The sequence below is a fragment of the Melozone crissalis genome, unplaced genomic scaffold (assembly GCF_028551555.1).
Source record: "Melozone crissalis strain CALT ecotype California unplaced genomic scaffold, PUWL_Pcris_2 ptg000008l_1, whole genome shotgun sequence".
In the NCBI taxonomy this organism is placed as follows: domain Eukaryota; kingdom Metazoa; phylum Chordata; class Aves; order Passeriformes; family Passerellidae; genus Melozone; species Melozone crissalis.
Window position 1 is genome coordinate 9772814 of NW_026535786.1, and position 19476 is coordinate 9792289.

The following is a 19476-nucleotide window of genomic DNA, read 5'->3' on the forward strand; positions in this document are numbered from 1 at the left end:
GATGGGGTGTCACAGAGGGCAAATCTGGATTAAAGATGTGTTTCTGGGAAGCTGCAGCAGCATGGTTGTGTGGGCCTGGGCTAGAGCTACAGCAATGATTTCTGTGAGCTTTTCAAGTCCTCTCTGATCCCTTCATGCTTTTGGCTTGCATAGAGTAGAAGACAGAATCAAACAGTTTGTACTCTGCTGAAGCTAATTGCCTCAAGGAGAAGTTAATACAAGACTGACATCAAAGGGAATAATTTTAAATTAAATCATTAGACATTTGAGGAGATGGAGAACAAAACAGGTACTAAATCCAGTTGTTCTTGTATTCAGAATGAGAATAAAAAGCCTTTGAAGTTTATGTCAAATACTAGCATGTTTATAGCACATTTACTCTGAGACACCAAGATGTTTCATACAGATTCTCTCTCCCTTTTCCCCATTGTAATTTGGGTAGTTGTCGACTCTGGGATGGAAAGAGCTTGAAAGGAAACCCATAATTCACCTCCTAATCTTTTATCAAGTCCTTGTTTTGGGGTTGGGAATTGGGAGAAGCGTCCATCTAATTGAAGTAAAAGCACCACAGTGTTGTTGCTTCATTTTGCTGGTCATGGACATGAAAACCAGTCTCAGCCAGTGTCAGCAGTGAAGGGATAGTGTCCCCTACCATTTGTTTATCTTGTACCAGTAGCTGTGGTTTCATATAATAAAGAAGCCATCTTGATCTAAAAGGCTGAGCATGAATCTGGGGCACAGGCACTTGGGAACATTGGCCTGTGCTCAAATGTATAAAGTGGAGGAATCACCTCCAGTGGATTAGCTGATACTTGTACCTATGAAATGTGCAGCTGCTGATTTTGGAATCTCCCTTTGCTGAAGGTATCCATTCTGAACAAAAAGGGAGGCATTTAATTTTTCCTACACAGAAAAGTTTTCTGCATGAGCTGTGTTGTACCATTGCATTGAGTATTGTGCCTTAGGATGAGAGAGAGCAAGTGGGCAGCTGTGGAGAGCGGAGGTCATCAGATGGTGATGGGGCAGTAACATTTAATCTAAATATTGCTGTGCTTATGCTTCTACCTTCTGTCTGAAGCCATTCAGGAGCTGCTCACAATGCTGACAAACACCTTGGGATCTCTCAGTGACCTCTCAAACAGGCTGCAGGTTTTCAGGAGCCCAGTTGAGTTGTAGATTGTCTCACTTACTGTGTTTCTCTTTTCCTTATGTCTCTCTGAGATCACATCTAATTTGAAGAATGAAAAATTACACAAAGTCATTATAAATAAACCAGGCCCCAGCTCCTGGAGACAGTTATATCCTGTTTGTGGATTTGGGGGGAAGCATTGAGACTTTGTGGCTGACTTCTTGTTCTTTTCTTGCTTCTAGTTTGTCTCTTTCTCATTGTTTAGAAGTTGCATCCTACAGGATTAGGTGGGATTTTTCACTGGTGAAACAAGGAATGTCTGAACTAAGCTTGCAGTAAAAGAGAAACCAGAAACCATGGCTCTTCTCTTTAGTGTTCTGGCTATGGTTCTGGGGCTGCAGTATGTGAATGTTTGATGTTTATTAATATCCTTATTGTTTTTGAGCAAATGCTCTGGGTTTATATGATGAAAACAGTAGGGACCTGCTTCTGCATCCTCAGAGTTTGGTGTTTGGTTTTTTTAGAACCACAAGACCTCTGAAACAAAGGAAGCAGTCCTGGGGTTAGAGCCACAAATTGTCATATTTTCATTGATCTCTGTGGAACAAGGCAAGCTTGCTCTTTTCTTCAGTGTGATGCTGTGAAGAGATAAAACTGCCTTGTGATCTGAGGTTTTTGGAAGTCACTGTTTTATCTTTGTGATGAGCAGCAGAGCTTTTTGAGAACAAAAGCAACACCTTCAAGCTCATAAGAGAAAAATGGCAAGTTGTAGGCTATCAAAGGCTGGAGAACAAGGCTCCCTGTGACAAAGCAAGTCGGGGAGTGGGGTGGCTGGAGGCAGTGGCATACTTAGCTGAACTAGCAACACTTAGCATGACTCCTAGGAGCTACACCTTGGGTACTTCAAACTTATTACAGGAGAAAGTCTTTGTTTGGAAGTGAATGTAGATCAGCCAGACCTCAGATTAGCTTTGAGGTTTCGTTCTGTTTTTCTCCTGAACCTTTGGCTCCTCTAAAGTTTAGGGATGACATTGAAATATACAAGATGTTGATACACAATATAATTTATCCTCATGTTTCTTTAAAAGTCAGAGTTGTGACCCCTAGAGATCATCTAATCCATCTCACTGTGCTCAAACAGGGTCAGCTGGAGCAAGCTGTCCAGTACTCTGCTGCTGAGTTTTTTATATCTCCCCAGATGGAGGCTTTACAGCCTCTCTGGACAACCTGTTCTAGTGCTTGACACCCACAGTAAATATTAAAGGTTATTCTTGTTTTCAGATGAATTTTTGTGTGTCTTTTTTAAAATCTGTGCCTATTGTCTCTTCGGACTTTTTTTTTCTTTTGAGGTTTTTCATAATGGAACACTGAACTTGTTAAATTTTCTATTACTTGTAGATTTTTATGCTTAAAATATCTGATTACCTGAAAAAAACCATGCAAAAGCTGAAATGAAACATAGCTTATTTTTCACTGCCTATATAATACGTAAGCTGTGATGTCTCCAAATTAGTATAGTTTCAGTTGAGATATTTTTGAAGACTGAATAACAGATCTTAAGAGGATATTGCACTGCTTTCTTTTATTTCTGTTTGTCTTTTTCCAGTGGAAACAAATTCATTTCCCTGTGAAAAGAAAATAACACTGTGTTTCAGGTTTTTTCTGAAAGACAGTGGGGCTGACACAGAAAACACTCCTCCATTTTCTCATCAGGCTTGAAATTGAATTTTGAAGGCAATGCTGTATGAAGCTTCAAACTACAAATAACAGAGATTCTTCTCTTCCTCCTCTCTGTTCATCTTGGTAGGAAAGTGAAAATTGATGCTTTGAAAAGAGGGAAAATAAGCTGCGTGCTGTGCTTTTTATTTAAACACCAATGGTCTGACTTGTTCCTCATTGTTACAGACATCAAGAGAGGAAGAGGATTCAGTGGAAAAGAGCCATTTCTTCAATGTGCCTGCCTTCCTGACAGTTTCTGGCCAGCTCCATTTGGAAGTAATGGCAGGGTGAGCAAAATTAGAAGTTTTCGTCTTCGTCTGTGGGATATTCCCAGCTGGTAATTTTGGTATCCATCAGGTATCTGCTGTGGTTATCTGCCAGAAATACCAGCAGTGGCTGGATGACAGGTGCTGAGAGGCCAGCCTAGAGAGAGAGCTGGAGCACCTCTTGTGTGGACACAGACTGAGAGAGCTGGAATTGTTCAGCTTGGAGAAGAGAAGGCTCCAGGGAGACCTTAGAGCCCCTTCCAGTACTTAAGGGGCTACAAGAGAATTGAGGAGAGGCTTTGGACAAGGGCATGGAGTTACAGGGCAAGGGAGGATGGCTTCAGATTGAAAGAGGAAAGGTTTGAATTAGATATTAGGAACCAATTCTTTACTTGAGGGTGGTGGGGCACTGGCACACATTTACCAGAGAAACTTGAACACACCTAGGGATGCATGCCTCATCCCTGGATGTGTTCTGGGCCAGGTTGGGTGGGGCTCTGAGCAACCTGGGGTAGTGGAAGATGTCCCTGCCCATGGCCAGGGAGTTAGAACAAAATTATCTTTGGGGTCACTTCCAAAACCATTTAATAATTCTATGCTCTGAAGGGACTCACAGCATCTAGAGAGTTAATGCTGTGTGATGTATCTGTGCTGTGCTTTTGCATCCAGAAGAACTTCATTTATTTTTGAAGACTGAAGAGATTCAATACCACTTGAGCTGCAGGCCTCAAAAACTCAGTGTACTTAAATAAAGTATAAATAAAAGGAGCAGGTTCCCAGAACAGCTATGCTCCATTATGAATAAACACATCTAAATTTAGATGGCCCTAGATTTATTCAAAATATCCGTAAGAACAACACACTACTGTAAAATAGGAACATGAAGCTGTAATGTACTGCATGCTGAAGAGCATTGATTTTTTTATTTATCCGTCCTTAGAGAGTAAGGTGCATCTGAGTGATATCAATGGAAAAAGTATTTACCAGACAAGTAATCTGCTGAGTTTAGCTTTATCTTAGAGCAGGCTGTGTACTATTTAAGGGATACAGCCTGATGTAATAGAGAGAGATTGTATTTCAGGTTGATCATTAGAATCCACGTTGCTTCTTTGGAATTTCTTACTTGAATTACATCTTTCAGTAAAGGTCACGATGCATGACAGTCAATTAAGTCTAACACATACAAACCCATGCCATCTCATTTTCCATGGACCAAAATCTCTCCCCCTTCAATTAAACACACCTCTTCCTCATTAACTTGCCCCAGCTAATATCTGAGATGACACAGCTAATATCTGCTGCCAAGTGACCTGTGCTTTGGCCACAGCAGGCAGGGCACCACATGAGAAACACCCTGTCTATCAAGAATGTCTAGCTTGAGTGTTTCTGCATATTGCAGACATTGAGCTGGTCTGAGAATAGACCATATCACTCAGGAAGAACAAACCAGGCAGAAAAGAGGTTTCTGAAAAAATTTATATGTTTTGATTTGTATGCAAAAATTGCCCTTTGAATAATTTCATTGCAGCTATTTATCAGCAGCCCATAAACTGTGCTACAGTGATTACATAAAAAACTCCAGCACTGATTCTCGACATTGCATATTGAGGTATAGACAGCAAACACTATTAGAAATACAGGTCAGAACTCCTGGAAAGGCCAATCTTTAAAGTTCACATTATCCAAAGCTAGGATTTTATCCCTCCCATTTTCAGAAGGTTTCCACTCCACAGTAACTGATCACTTTAAAAGTGTTTTTAAAGTCACCGTAAGTTCATTATGAGCCCCCCTTGGTACATGGCAAACAACTGCAGTGCTACCTGCCTGAGATCTGGTCTCTGACAGGCTCTATCAGCTGTCCAGCTGGCCAGCAGTGATTTGGCTGAAGTACCATGTCTGAGGAGAACCCACATTGCAACTGCTCAGAAAAATGTGCCTTCAGATAAGGGTTGTTGTGCTGATTTCATGGCAGCTGCTCAATGTACTAATTTAGTTAATTTATTGGAAAATTCAGTGTAGATGAAGACCAAACCTATTATAAAAGAGAACATTCTCTTTGACAGACTTGAGACTTTCACTCATAGTCTTAGAGTAGTAAAAAAGTGAGTTTTCCACCTCCAAAATGGAAATATTCTGGTCTTCCCAATAAACAAATCAGGTAAAACAGTAAAGATTTATCTGTTGTGGATTTGATTCCATGAAATTTACCCTTCGTTTTAGCCAGACTAAATTCTTCACATCTATAAAATTATCTAGTCATCTAAAATTACTTTAGCTTAGATATAATGTTAAGTGTTGCAGTCTTAAGGCTCTGGAGAACACTTTGTTCCTGAGAATTTGTGGGAGCAGACTGAGATAGAAATGCTGAGGAGAACCTTCCCCATCTAGTCTTGACCTGTATTCTCTTGTGACTTGTAGGACTTGGGAGAGGGACAGATCCTGCATAAGTCCATTGGAAAGTAGAGGTGGAGCAGGATAGGTGTGAGAGGCAGGCAGGAATTTGTCCTTGGAGAGGTGTACGTAGAAGGGGAGCAGAAGGTCAAGTAGGCACTCATGTAATTTTGGGGTTAGCTTTTAGCTTTACAGACCTCATGAGCAACCTCCAAGCTGTGGCTGGAAAAGGCTGGAAAGGGAGGTATGGAGGAGACTTACCAGATGAGTCTGGAATCACATCTTCTGTGTCCTTGCAGAGAGTTTATCTGCAGACCTGAATGCCCATGCTTGTGTGTTGTCCAGGGCTGTGTTTCATGGCAGGATTGCTTGGGATGCTATTCCTGATCACAGGAGAGAGCAGTGAGCCATTTATAGTTGATGAGTTTTTCCTTTGAGGAAAAGTGGGAAGAGAGATGTTCCTGCGTTTATTGACCGTCTGCTGTGCTGTGTGCTTGTTACTGAAGGCAAGGTCAGAGGAGTTCGTCTTGTCTCTCAGTGTGACACACACGGCCTACTTGGCACAACTTCTCATTTCATTGTGCCTCATCTTAGCAGTGACAGCATCTAGGTTGTCTGCTCAGCATGTCTGAATCATTGTCAGCTGCTGTAAATCCATGGGCTTTTTAAGGTCTCCAGAAAAGTCTTTATTCAGTAATAGAGCTCTCCCCTTCAGTCTCCTCGGTCTCCGATGAGTCAGTAGCCAGTGCGTGTGGTACAAGTGCAGGGCTGTCTGCGTCCTCATATCTGGTTTGAAATGTCACTGGTTTGCTGTGAAGTCCATGTGGTATTCCTTGTCCCCCAGTCCTCTGGTGAGGACAAAGGCCCCCTTGGGGGCCTGAACTGGGCTGGAGGGTCTGTGACAGCTGAAGATGATTCAGAACCATACTGGAGACAGCCAAAGTCATTTGTTGTCAAGAAGTATAGCTCACTGGCTGCAGTAATTATTTTTTTTATTCTCCTTTCCCACAGGCTGCACATGCTCCTCTCTTTTCAGCCCTTCTTGTTAATAGTTTAACATCACTGTTTTTCTCTTGTGCCACACTTCATCCCAGGCCCTGTCTCTTCTGCCTTTTGCATCATAAGCTTAAATAAAATTGCTTTTCTTAAAACTTCTGGGAGCTATCCCCTCCCTAATTGGCAGCATACGTTATCTCATCATTCCTTGCCCTCCTTAGCCCTGTTTCTTTTCTCTCTTATCAGGCCCTCACTAGGTTTCTCCTCTCTTGTTCATCTCACATTGTGTTGAAGTTCCCTCCAGATAAAAGGCTGAGGGGCAGCCTTATAGTAGCCTGTTAGGACCTGCAAGGAGATTCTCCAAAGACAGACCCACCCTTTGCAGTGGTGAATGACAGGAGGACAAGAAGCAGTGGGGATAAGTTGAGAAAAGTGAAGTTCTCAGTGGACATAGGGGGGGAAATAACGGAGAAATCAGTCAAGCATTGAACAAGATTGATGAGAGGTGCTGTGTGCTCTTCACCAGAAACGCAGCTAGGTGGAGCCTTGAGCTGGTCTGGCCTTCTTGCTGACCCTGCTTTGAACAGAAGACTGAACCATTGACCTGCTGAGGTCCCTTCCAGCCCAAGTAATTTTCTTCTTCTAAGTTTTTTTCTTGCCTTTGTTCTCATTGTCCTCTCCACCTATTTCAGGCACAATACCATCTTGGTGAATTATCTCTCTAGCTCAATTTCAGTTCAACATCCCCAGACTTGTTTTTTCCTGCTAACTTAAAATCTCAGCCTTTCATTCAGACTTCTGTCTGCTAACGTCTACTTATCAAGCTTGGTTTAGATGCAGCGTAATTAATCCCTCTCTCCTCAAGCACATCCCCTCAATTGCTAAACCATCATCTATTCTGCTGCTCTTCTGCCTAATCCAGATGTTCTCTGCAATTCTACAACTGGTTTTGCAGGTTGCAGAGAAGATCTAAAAAGCATTTCAGTCATCCAGACTATTTTGGCTGTGTCTGCCTGAGTCTGTAGAGAGCTGAACTCAGTGAATTTCCTGTTGTTTGCAGAAGGTACTAAAATCACACTGATTTCACTTTTAAAATGCCAGTACTTCAGTGTTTTTCAAAGCATGGAGGATGGAGAATGAGAGAGAGCTGTCATTTTGATGTTCAAGAAAACACTGCAGAACTCAAAAGAGATGTGTTTGAGGCTGTCTTCCATAAAAGAGACTTCATTCTCAGCAGTCTGGCAACACACGCTCTTAAAATTTGATTCCAAAATGACTTGCTAATGATGACACAGATTACATTGTCTTTAAACAAATATTTGCTCTACACTGTACAATTTTAAATTCCTCTGAATGCAGCTGCAGGAATGATGTCCAGTTGTATAACATTCCTGTTGCTAAGAAGTAACAAAAATAAGTGTAATTATTTATCTTGGATGTCTGAAAAAAAATTTCTGACATTTCTTGCACAACATTTGTTTGAGTCTGAGTCATAATGCAGACTCTTATAATTAGTGCACTAAGTTCCATTAATTAGGCTGACACTTAATTGGATCTATAAAAAGCTACCGTGACATGTCTGGTTTTAATCAATTACTGCATACTTCAGTCTGGTTCATGACTGCTGCAGTGATTGTTAATGACTTTGTATTACTGGGAGGCCAAATAGATGAACTCTGTAGGTACAACAGTGAGTCTAGAGTTGCTTGGCTAGTTGGAGCTTTACAGCCACATGGATTTCCCGTTGGTCCTTTTTTCCTCTCCACATTTTGGGGAGGGTAAGCAGGTAATCTGCTTGCAAGCATGAGTGAGTGTGTGCTGAGGTTAGCTGCAGTTCAGCCATGTTCTGGGATCCTCACATGCAGGGCTGAATGCAATCCCTGCGGTCTTGAACTATGTGCTCTTTGTGTTATGTCCTTGCCGTAAAAATCAAGTGCAAGGAGCAAGAGAAGAGACAGTTTCATGTTCATCTGGTGAAACATGTCCTCAGCTGAAATTCTTGGTCCTCATTTTACAAGTAAGCTAAGTTGAACCACTGTGTTTCTGTCTTGAATCCAGTGCATAGTCCCTTTTCCTTCTCTGAATACCTGACCATCCCTGTTCCAGTCAGTGGTGGGTGCTGTAGGATCCGTGGCAGGAGAACCCAGCATCCACATGTGTGGAGAGCCTTGCAGCTCCACTGCATCCGTGTGCCTGGACAATGCTGTGAGAGCTGCAGGGGTTAAGAAACTGTGGCTTTGTGAGTGACAGTACTGGCTGTCACAACCCTCTGCCCACATGTTCCTCTGCCACATTTGTGGTGACTCCTGGAAACTTATTTTACTTTGTGACTGAGGCAAGCAAGAAGCCTGTGGGCAGCTCAGCTCACCATCAGTAAGCAAAACAACACCATGGCAAACTTAATACCCTATGAGAGCATGAACCTGCCTTGTGTCTAGGCTGCAGCTCCTGCTTCTCAAGGAGACTCTGTCCCTCAGGAGATGGCTCCAGGATGAGATGTGAAGTCAGGCAACTTCATCCCTATTTGCTCCCACAGCTTTCCTTGAAATAGATGCACAAATCCATTAGCACATGCCCTGAAGTTCTTCGATTTGCTGCCATTGTACTAAAGTAGAATAGAATATAGATACGTGTTGTAGTCAGCGGTAACATGTTGCATTTTATATGGATTTTAGTAATTTTTTTGATACGGTTGTTTACTTTGTTTAGTTAGTGTAGAATTTGAGGCTTTGGAGGTTTTAAATAGTTACACCCAAACTTTGGAATGTGGCCTGAACCATGACTCCCTTTGCTCAGTACTGCACCCACTGATGCTTTTTTGTGTTGTGATTGATACTTGCAGAATTCATAACACCAATGTTCATCTGAAAAATGAAAAAAAAAATTAAAATTAATTATCCTCTTCCTGGCTGTTATAATGCAATTTTTATAGAACATGGATTTTTTCCACTTTGAAAGGAAAAAGATTTAACCCAGTTGTTCCCTCCTAACGTGTTGGTAATGTATTTTAATGCCTTAGAGTAGGAGTCAATGGGATGATTAAGTTTGAAAAACATTTTAGCTACCTGTTTTATTTAAATCTTTAGAATATTTTGTATCACTCCTTTGTAGAATATCTCTGTTAGCTAGAGAATGGGAAATGATTATTTGAATAAATCCTCAACTACTCTGGTGGCTTTCATCAACCCAGCTTGAGTTTTCATTGCTAATCAGCCATTTTATTGACTTTAATTAGAAACAATAATGTCAAAACTAGGACAGAGCAAGACTCCACTGACAATGAAGTACAACGCTTGCATAGAAGGGTGGAGGACCCAGGCTGATGAGGTCTTTAAGCCTGGAGCAGATGACTTGTATGGCTCTGAGTAACTCTTTATGTCCTTTGTCTCGGTTTTCCCGTGTTCTCCTGCCATCTGTAGACTAACAATCCAGTGTCTAGCTCTGCTGAGAGGTTTAATAAACAAACTTCTGGGTGATCGCCAGATAATTAGGGTATATGGGTCACTTTGTTGTTAATTACTCGTGTGTGCCTGGATCATATTCAAGCAGAGGGGATGACCTGGGAAGGATCCTTATCCCATCTTCTGTTTTGTGCCGCTGAAGCTGGAGCAGAGGCTGTGGCAAGGGGAGAGCAGGTCCTGGAGCGTGGCAGGAGGGTGCTGTGCACATGCAGCCTTGCGGGCATCGTGGATCCCTGCCCTTTGGAAGTTGCAGCGAGAGAAGCTGCTGCATTGCTTCACTCTGACTGGCTGCAGGGGGAAGTTGGCACTTCCCAGTCCCTGTCTGGGAACTTAGCTTTCTTTTTTTTTTTTTTAATTTATGTATTTATTTTTGGCTGCTTACAAAAGGAAGTACAGTCCCATCTCGTCGCAGCATGAGCCAAAACCTCAGCACTCAGCACACCAGCTCTGCTGCCCAGGCCTGAGCCTCACGTACTGCTACAAAAGTCTTTGTCAAGATGCAGCTTTTCTCATCTGCCTTTCCCCAGAGGGCAAGCAGAAATGGCCTGTGGGGAGTCTTTAAAACCTCATTTTTCTGGGTAAAATTCAGCCCCTTCTGCTGCCTTTTCAACAGAAATGTATATTTTCATTGGGCAGAATACAAACCACCAGACAACAGTAATGGGAGCATTATTTTTGCACTGAGATTAAAACCCAGATATTTCTGTCCAACTCTGACAAGTATTTTTTAACACAGTCTACCTAGCTCAAGGATTTAAAATATTCTTCCTCTTGTCCCCACTGCTGAGCATCTGTACCTCACTCTCATCATTAGGTGCTCTGGGCTTCCAGCTTCTCCAAAACTAGACCCAGGAAACATTGGGCTGATATTTTGAATCATTGCCTGTGTATGTGGTTTTGTGCACAGGGCCAGAGCATCTTTCAAATTACAAATTTCAGCATCCCTGAACAATCCCATTCATGTTCAGGTCAATCACTGCAGCTAACTGGTGCATCCTGGCAGCTGAGCAAAGTCACCTGCTTATTTCAGTGGAGCAGGCAGGTTCTCGATGCTCAAAATTCATATGGTCATGCCAGGACAGAGGGGAATTAAATCAGATGGCTCACTTTATTAACTTTTTCCCTTCCTAAGAGAAAGGACAATGGATAGATAAACTGCTGGGCTTCAGAGTCACCTTGCTGAGGGTTTCTCCCTCTCTGCTAACATTGTGTGTTCTTTTGTGTTTGGGTTATAAGTTACTGTTTCTAGATTTTCTTGCAATCTAGATTTTAGTATGTGTATGGCAGGGAGGAGTTGGTGGATTATGGTGCAGGGGAGCACCCTGTGTTGAAGGGTTACATGCTGTATTCATTTAGCATGGCCAAAGATGAGATTTGGCACAAGTCACTGTTCAGCTTAACTCATCCCTACAGATATTGCCAGAGTAATCAATGCGTGTGTTGTATTTTGGGGTGACATCAAGGGCACCATGAAAATGAATTCTTCCCCCTCTGCCATGTTGGTAGTGTATTTTTATGGCTTACAGTAGAAATCACTGGGATGATGAAGTTTTGAGAAACATCTTTGCTCCCTGTGTGTACTGGTGTGGTTTAGTGCTTAGCCCTGAGTCACAGGAACCAGCTTCTGCCTCCAGCTGTGTCACTACTGTGTGGTGTGACCTTGGCATTGGTTGTAAGCTGACTGTGCAGGGATTGCATCTTCTTGATTAATAGCCTTGTTCAGAGTTATATGCCCTTGGTTCGACAGCACAAATAAGTCTTTATTACCTCGGTAGCAACGTGGAGTCCTGGCTCAGAAAAGGAGCACAATCCATTCCTGGCTTGGGAACCATCAGCACAATTAATTCTATTTGGATTGCACCATAAAAGTTGCCAGTAAGGCAGAGACGCTGAGGCCTACAAACATTGCATGAGTTTAATTAAAAGAATGATTTGAAGCAGCTTTGGGTACAGATACTTCACTTCCTCTGTAATGAAATGTCAGTGAACTCAAACAAAATGAGCTTTCATTCTGCATGGCAGAGAGCTCCCAAAGGTGCCTGCTTCTGGAGACTGTTTTAATAGTGTGTGAAGTAAAGGTGAAAGGGGGGAAGTTTCTCCCTTCCTGGCTGTTCATAGGGCAGAGAACACAAGGGTGGCAGAGGATGGCTGTGTCCCAGCAACACTTCCAGGTACTGCTTTGGTGTCCAAAGGGACTCCTGGGACCCTGTAGCTAACAATGGCTGGGCCCTTCACTGGGCTGGGGTGAGAAAGCTCAGTGTTTGCAGGATGGGGCCCTGGTTTTTGATGCGTTTCAGTGTGTTGGAAGGAGTACTGTGGGTATTCTCTTGGCCTCCACATTAAGCTCTCAAATTTTCCCAGAGAACTGCGCAGAGGGAAATACAGTCACAGAAAGGGAGCAATTAATTAAGCAGCTCTGTGCCTTCTTGTGGTGTCGACCCCGGCAGCGCCTGTGAACTGCATAAATGCACTCAGGCTTGCTGTCCAGAGCTCTGATCTGGGCAAAGCTGGCTGCAAAAGGACTCGTTTCAAAGCCTCTCTTGTGTTCTTTGGTAGCACGTACGAGGAGAGTGTTACAGACATTACTGCTCTGCCTGTAATGGCTGGGGAAAAAGGCTCAGCAGATTAGTCGGCTTTTTTTTTTTTTCCTGTCCTGTGTGTATGCTTTTGTTGGAGATGAGGAATTAGCCCTACTGATTTTTTTTTTTTAAAGACTCATGAGTGCCCACAACCCAAACTGACCTAGGCACTTTTGGTGACTTAGACAGAATTTTCAAGTTATTTTTAAATGCTGGAAGTCTTGCAGAGGTCTGGGAATGTTAAATGATTGATTATTTGCATCATAGAGCATAGGAGTCACAGCACTGCACTGAGGCTCCATTGTGCTAGGTGCTGAATGCACATAGAACAAAATGACTGGATTTGCTCTCAGTACCATGAAATCGGAGCAGAGGCAACTCCCATCCCTCTTTTCTGATATATCTGTGCTTGCTCAGTGTGCTACAGCAGTAACAAATCACAGATATATTTTTATAGCAGATGAAGTACAAATAAAGACTTGATTTGTATAATGGGCTTTTGCTTGACATCTTGAATGGCAGGGCACAGTAAACAGTATATAAATGCCTGGATGGAAAATAATTGTTCATGCACAGAGCTGATAACAGTGACTATGTGTACTTTCAGCTGTGTTTCTCTGTTATGTCCAGGCCTCTGGTCAGTGCTACAGTGCTGTTACCAGATGACTTGTATTTACTGGGCTCCTTTGATCGCTTTGCCAGTGTGACATCTGGCTAGTTTCCCTTTGCCAGGGTCCCAGGATCCTGGGGAAGTTCTCACAGTTACTCATATCTGTCTTTCCCCTTTACAGTTAGCCTGAGAAGTGAATGATTCCTCCCCTCCCTGCAGGTGGGGGTTTATTTGATGGGGAGGGGGGCTAGGGGTGAGTGTTGTTTTTCCCTTTTTTCAAGGGTCAGACAAATTCAGCCTCACACCAGTGATGTTAGGTTCTACAGGCTATCACAAGGCCCTTATATTTACTGTCACCTTGGGGTAGTCCAGAGAGTCACAGTGGTAATGGTTTGTTTTGTAAACATAGGTGGTTCTCTGTGTGTGCAAGTGCCTAGAGCTGAGGAGAGACAGAAGTTGGTTCCTGTGGGAGTTGTTCTGCACTTGCCCTCCCTAAAAGCTATCTTGGGCACAGAGAGGCTTTATTCTTGCAGTACAAAATTGATCTCTGACTATGAAGTGTTTGACCATGGCTGACATCTTGGAGCAATAAGAGGGTGGGGTTTTTTTATTTCTGATTACTTTTAGGTATCTTGCAGACAGCAAGCCCCTTGGAAGATGAGTAACTAGTCATGATGCTTGGGCTGCTGATCAGTAGGAAATAAGTGCAGTTCAAAGTGCTCTTGGTAGCCTGTGTTGCTGGAGACTGTCCTGCCCCAGTAACCTACAGTAACTGAAGTGTCAGTGTCTGTGCATGGACAGGCACTGAGAAACATCTCTCCCTGAAGCCAGGCTGTTGCTCTGTGGGAAAGGATCTCATGCAAGCCAGCTAGTGTCACACTTCAGTTTTCAGTGTTACTTTGAGGCCTTCATGTCAGTGAGACATTAGAGACCTGCACATCATACTGAGCAGACCTCAATGAGTACTTACAGCAATTGTAAGCTTTTCACAATATTTTCATCTCGTGTCTGATCCTGGCTCAGTCACAAACTGAACTTGTGACTAAACTCATTTATTTAGAAAAAATTCTTTCTTTAACTGAAGGGCCTCAAATTGAAATATTTTAGCAAAACCCTGAAACATGGGGGCAGGTAGAGCAAGAACCTGCCTCTAACTCCTGTTTCCCACTGCAGGCCTACCTCTGCAACCTGGCAAACAAAAACTTTTGACTGGTTCTGCCTTAAACATAAGATGATTTTGACTGCATGACTCACTGTTTTGTATTTGTTGTTTGTATTGCTATAGCAGTTGAGGCTCTTAAACTTTGGATCGGAGACCTTGTTGTGCCAGGTGCTGTTAGGAGCATGGAAAAAAAAACAAAGAAGGCCATGTGAGGAAGAACATGAATTTCTGCATAACTCAAGACAACAGGTGGCTACAGATGGGGGATCACAAGGAGCTGATGAAATAATAGTGAATGACCTGTGCAGTGAGTCTTGGTACATCAGTCTTGGTACATCACTTATCTAAACATTGCTGAGGTTTTGTAGATGCTACAGCGAAGGGCAGTTTGAAGGAGAATAATGGAGTAACAGAAGTTTACAGTAACATTTCAGCAAGTGAGAAAGGCAGCAGAGGGAATAGTGGCATGCTGAAAATGATGCTTGAAGGAAGATGTTTGCTGCAAAATCTGGTTAGTTGGTTGTGGATGCTGTGGTCATATATGAGAGAGGACAGATAAAAGAGCAAAGTGCAGACGGAAAGTGTGTTTTTTGGAGGAAGGAAAACAGAGCCATGGGGAAAAGAAACCTACAGGCAGGCTATATATTCAGGGTTTTGACCTGAAACTTTTAGTGTGTTTGCTATTAGCAACTCAAGGAAAAAGAAAGTGCTGTTTCTTTGGATCATAACCTTTAACCAACATGTGACATGAGGGAACAGATGAGTGAAGCAGAATGCGTGTGTTCCTTTATTTGTAGCACAGATGTCTCCATAAGGGGCGAAGGAAAAATGCTGCTTTTTGTAGTGTTGTTTATTTAAACTTCAGTTGAACAAAATTAGCCTGTTCAGAAACTTCAGTGAACGTCCTTTTTAAGTTGAAAGCTTGCAGAGCAAGATGCAAGTCAAATGCCAACCCCAGCAGTTAGCATGCATCCTTTCATGAGTGTCAAACTGTGCTTAATCTCTACTGATCGGGTTCTTTTTCTCTTACATGCTGTCTGCAGCTAAAAATAACACCAAGTTAAAGATGTACCAAAGTTAGCAGCTGTCCAGTTCATGGTTTTTCTGAAGCAGCTTGCTGTCTTCCCCAGTCACGGTTTTTCTTCCCATGAAGCATGAGAGGAAACATAGATATGTCACAGCATGTATTTGGGAAGCTCTCACTGGCTTGAGGGTGTCCAGGAGCTCATGTACTCATAGATCACAGTGTAAAATGTATTGCTTGAAGTGCAGCTTCCCATGTAAAATCAAAAAGGTGTCTTGGTGTTTGATAGGAAGGTTTCTCATGAAGGAAGTGGAATCACAGCATGACATGACTGCAGAACAAGAGAGGATGTATTTAAATAGACTCCCCAGAAGGTGGTTGGAGAAATGGCTTCATAATAGGAAATGCATTGGCTGCTTCAGCATTAAGTGCTCTCCCCACGTGTTGTCTGCAGTAGGGACCCCTCTCAGCTGAGCTATTTTTAGCTGTGTGGAGGAGCCCAGTTCTTTATCTCCATGGCTCTCTGAGCAATGAACTTCTGTCGTACCACTAGAGGGGGACTGCACACCGTACACCTCCCGTCCTGCTGGGCCTCACCCCTCAGTGCCCACCAGCCCAGCAGCTCCAGCTGCACGGCCCACTCTGCTCTGGTGAGCACTGGGGTCTCACAGCACCTGTGAAGGTCAGGCATTGCAGGCAAAGAAGTGTAAAGGCACGTGGATGAGGATAGCATGATTGGTATAGTATCTACATACTTCTCTAGTTATCCAGTTCTGCAGAATGTTGGATTTTATTCCCACACACTTACAAAAAGTGTCCTGAGCATGACTTGTGTTCAGAGAAAGCTGAATAGTGTGTGTGCGCAACATCTCTGAGTCACAAGGTGTGAATAACCTCTCTCCATGCCTGGATGAAGGAACGTAACAGCAGCTTATTCAGCAGTGCCATTAAACTGGTCAAAGATGAAATGGAAACATGATTGTTTCTAGATGCTGGGAGAAAAGTGAGGGCTTTAGGTGTAACAGACCCAGTTGTGTGCTGGACCTGACCTGCCCTGTTCCCTGCTGCTTTGCAGGGCTTTTACTCATGTGTTCACCTTTGGCCCGACGTTCCGAGCGGAAAACTCGCAGAGTCGCCGGCATCTGGCAGAGTTCTACATGGTGGAGGCTGAGCTGTCCTTCACTGAAAGCCTTCAGGACATCATGCAGGTGGGCACTCCAGATGTCTATGCAGGACTGGTACCAGTGTTTCTTCCTCCTGTGGTCCCTGCCCTCAGCTGGGGTCACAGCTCCTCTCACCCTGTGAGAACCAAGTAGAGGTTGCATGGGTATTTCCCAAGGAGGAGTTTGCTTCCTTTGGATAGAAAGATATAGGTGCACACAGCCCTCATCTGAATGGGAAGCTCCACAGTTGCTGTATTGCCGGGGAATGTAAATGTGCTTGACTAGTGCTAATGAGTGGCACTCTCCCTTTCAAAATGTTTAGCACTTTCCACTGAGTGAGCAGTGTTTAAGCAGTGTGCTCTGTAAAGGCCTCCTTGAAATCTGCATTGAAATCTGAAGAAGAAACAACAGTTTCTGGCATACACTGTTCACTGTGGCTTTAGCAGAAGACTGGAGAAAATCCTTCATCAGCTGGTTTTTGATTTTTAAGGATTGACCTCTCAGATGGAGTTTAACCACATGATGGATGCCTATACACCTTGCTAGTCTCAGCATAAGCCAGTTTATACCCAGTAGGACTTGTATGTAAACATACACACACACTCTCATTTATCAGATAAGCTCTGTAGAAAGTGATTGAAAAAATAACCTTATAAAGAAAAGCACCTGAGGCACTGGCTGCAGATTTATAAAATAACATCCAGGTGGTGGTTTCTTCAGCATGGGTCATAAACAGTGCTGAAGCAGCAGAGCCTGAGAGCACAGTTGGTGTGCTCTGTGTGTTGCTTCTGAATCTGGGATGTCTCCATGACACTGGGCTGTGTGGACTGCTCTATTGGGAGTCTGTACTCCATCATGAATAGCATCCTCCTCTTTCTTTTGTCTCTCCTTTTCTCCACAGCTTTGTGTATTCTTAGAGCACAACCTGTGTATATGTACACACCTTAATTCCTGAGCCCCTTTGTTTCTCTAGGTAATCAGGAGTCAATTGAATTCCTTACTACTTTTATCTAGTATAGTAAGCAGGGTCTTCTGTTGAGTGGTGTTCGAGCCCTTCAACACAGAATCAACATACCGTGTGCGGAAAGCCTTAACTTCCTGGTTTTGAAGTATAAACAGCCAGTTCAGACAATTCAGAGAATTAGATTTGAGAACTGTTCTGGAATTTGTAAGGCTTTTATTTGTAGAGAAAGGAGGAACTTGCCCTCTCAATTTTTGCCTTTGTTGTTGCTAAGTATCTTGTGAAATTTCAGCTTGTGCTCTCTTTAAATCTTCCCTCTGTCTCAAAGTCTTTGACAAGCACCTTTCCCTATAACAGAAAGTCTCCTAGCAGCCATTATTTTGCATTTCTCATAGTGAGTATGTATTGCAACAGGCTTAATTTTGTGGTGTTCTTACTTGAGGAAGTGGAGTTCCCACTTTGTTTATTTTTAAACCATTGAGCAATCTCTCTTACAACAAACCAAACAAAAAACCTCAATCAACAGAAAACCCTGCTAGTTGCTCTAAAACCTAAGTGTATCTCCTGGTGTAACTGACCTAAATCCAGTGTTCTCTTATGTATCTGCCCATCGGGTATTTTGTCTGTTTGTTATCATCTGCAAGTTCTTTATTCAGTGAAAAACGCCCAGTTGAAAGCCTTCAGGGCTCTTGGCCAGGGTTATTATCTGAACTTTGTCCTCACATAAGGAGCTGGATTGTTAAAAATTTATTTTTAAAATTGCTATTGGACATTTGGACTAAGTATCTCTCACTTGAGCAAGTTACTGTGCTCGGAATGCTCTGCTTCTTCAGGGACATCTTGAAGTATTTGCTTATACACCATTAAAGAGCCTTGCTACAAAGATGTACATGTTTACCATTCACTGGTGAGGCTTGAGATCTTTCAGCCAAAGCTCCAAAAGAAACATAGTTTTCATTATGAAATAAAAGGGAAAAAAGGAGATTTAATAACCAAGCTACATGTATTTGGGAACAAAGGGCCTGAAGTCTTAGAGCAGCGGCCTTTTTTCCCCCTCTGTAATTGCACAAAGTAGAGCTCAGTTATTCCTAAATTAGTAGCACAGTTCTTCTGAAGTCTCATGTGTCTTAATCATGCAATCTAAATTTCTGTTCTGTGCCAAAATGTGTTTTAGTGCTACAAAGAAGCTTCTACTCTCACAGTGCTGGTTTCACAATACTTTCTGTGGAAAGTCCCGTGTGCTCAGTGCAGTACTTCACGCTGCATGGCTGGGTGATAGTATTTCTGCTTTAGTGTGCAGGGTATATGTAAGGGTATCTAAGGAGGGACCTCTTTTCTCCTCCAAAAATGGATGAGAAAGAGAAGGATTTAGGAAAAGGTCAGACAGACAGGAGAAGTGGTACAGTTGTGGAAATTTCTGGACCCCCTAGAGCCATCAGCCCCTCCAGTACCTGAATTGGTGAACCAAAGTCTCCAGTATTATTTGTCCTCTGAGATGCCTGTTATCACTCCCTCCCTCCCTCTTCACTGCTGTGTCATGTAGGTGTATTTGTAGGCCATTATCTTCTATTTTTCATTCCACTGTATCAGCAGTGCAGTATATTTAAAGGATCCCACTTCACTCATGACACTAATGGAGTCTCAAAGAGGCCATGTGATACAGTCGTTATTGAATTTCATCAAAAGCACATACAAAGCCATGGTAAAAAAGGCATTATTTAGGCTGTAAAGTTAGGAAATGCAAGAAGGAAGTTTTCCTGAGGGCATTGTCAGGGGTTTATGCATAGTGTTAGTCTTCCTTAACAAGATTATATCCTAGAATACTGTCTCTTTAAGGGATGGAGAATATTTCTCTTTAAGATGGGGCATGCAATTTAACACTCAGTTTGAGCTGTGTCCTGAGGGCAGGAGTATTGTCTTCCACTGGTTATTTACTTCATCAAAATTAATTTGCTGTCATTACAGCCTAGTGACATGGAGCATTATTACCTCCATTTTACAGAGGGGAGTTGAGG

General features: G+C 42.8%; 1 protein-coding gene across 2 annotated transcripts in view; it reads left to right on the top strand.

Annotated features, from left to right (window-relative positions):
* The window catches only part of NARS2 (asparaginyl-tRNA synthetase 2, mitochondrial), a 48967-nt gene that overhangs the window by 12624 nt on the left and 16867 nt on the right, over nucleotides 1-19476 (top strand). Inside the window, exons 6-7 of one of the 2 annotated variants that reach the window (XM_054270064.1) lie at nucleotides 3035-3135; nucleotides 16413-16545. In XM_054270064.1, coding sequence (XP_054126039.1) covers nucleotides 3035-3135; nucleotides 16413-16545 — 234 coding nt within the window. The remainder of the gene's footprint in view (nucleotides 1-3034; nucleotides 3136-16412; nucleotides 16546-19476) is intronic. The other variant, XM_054270065.1, reaches the window with a different exon arrangement.